This window comes from Myotis brandtii, unplaced genomic scaffold (genome assembly GCF_000412655.1).
Source record: "Myotis brandtii unplaced genomic scaffold, ASM41265v1 scaffold975, whole genome shotgun sequence".
Lineage (NCBI taxonomy): Eukaryota > Metazoa > Chordata > Mammalia > Chiroptera > Vespertilionidae > Myotis > Myotis brandtii.
The window spans coordinates 21099-21554 of record NW_005372049.1 but is presented as its reverse complement, the minus strand read 5'-3'; the positions used below and the strand labels follow the sequence as shown (position 1 = coordinate 21554).

The 456-nt window shown below is 69.5% G+C and overlaps 1 protein-coding gene across 1 annotated transcript in view; it reads left to right on the top strand.

The window, feature by feature from the left end:
* The window catches only part of KIF21B (kinesin family member 21B), a 30961-nt gene that overhangs the window by 11075 nt on the left and 19430 nt on the right, over positions 1-456 (top strand). The window contains exons 15-16 of the mRNA XM_014533386.1: positions 138-206; positions 302-403. Coding sequence (XP_014388872.1) covers positions 138-206; positions 302-403 — 171 coding nt within the window. The remainder of the gene's footprint in view (positions 1-137; positions 207-301; positions 404-456) is intronic.

Below are 456 nucleotides of genomic sequence, written 5' to 3'. Positions count from 1 at the left end.
GACCAGAGGCCGGAGAGTAGCCCCTTGGGGACAGGGGCCAGCTCCTAGGCCCCTTTGATCTGCCCAGGCCTTCCCCTCCGAGCCGCCCGGCCTCTGCCCTCCAGCCCTGAGTGGGGACCCCCGTCTCGCACCCGCAGTTTCAGATCCGAGCTCTGGAGTCCCAGAAGCGACAGCAGGAACTGGTGCTGAGGAGGAAGACCCAGGAGGTGAGCGACGTGCCTCCCCCCCAGGCCGCCCCCTTCGGATTCCGCCCGAACTTGGGTGCAGCCCTGCTGACCGGGCCCTCTGCCTCCGGCCCCAGGAGGAGCTGGACTCCACGGACACGTCGGTGGTCATCAGCTCCTGCTCCCTGGCCGAAGCCCGCCTCCTGCTGGACAACTTCCTCAAGGCGTCCATCGACAAGGTGGGCCATCGACCAGGTGGGCGGCCGCGCGCCTCCTGGACGGGACCCCCCCA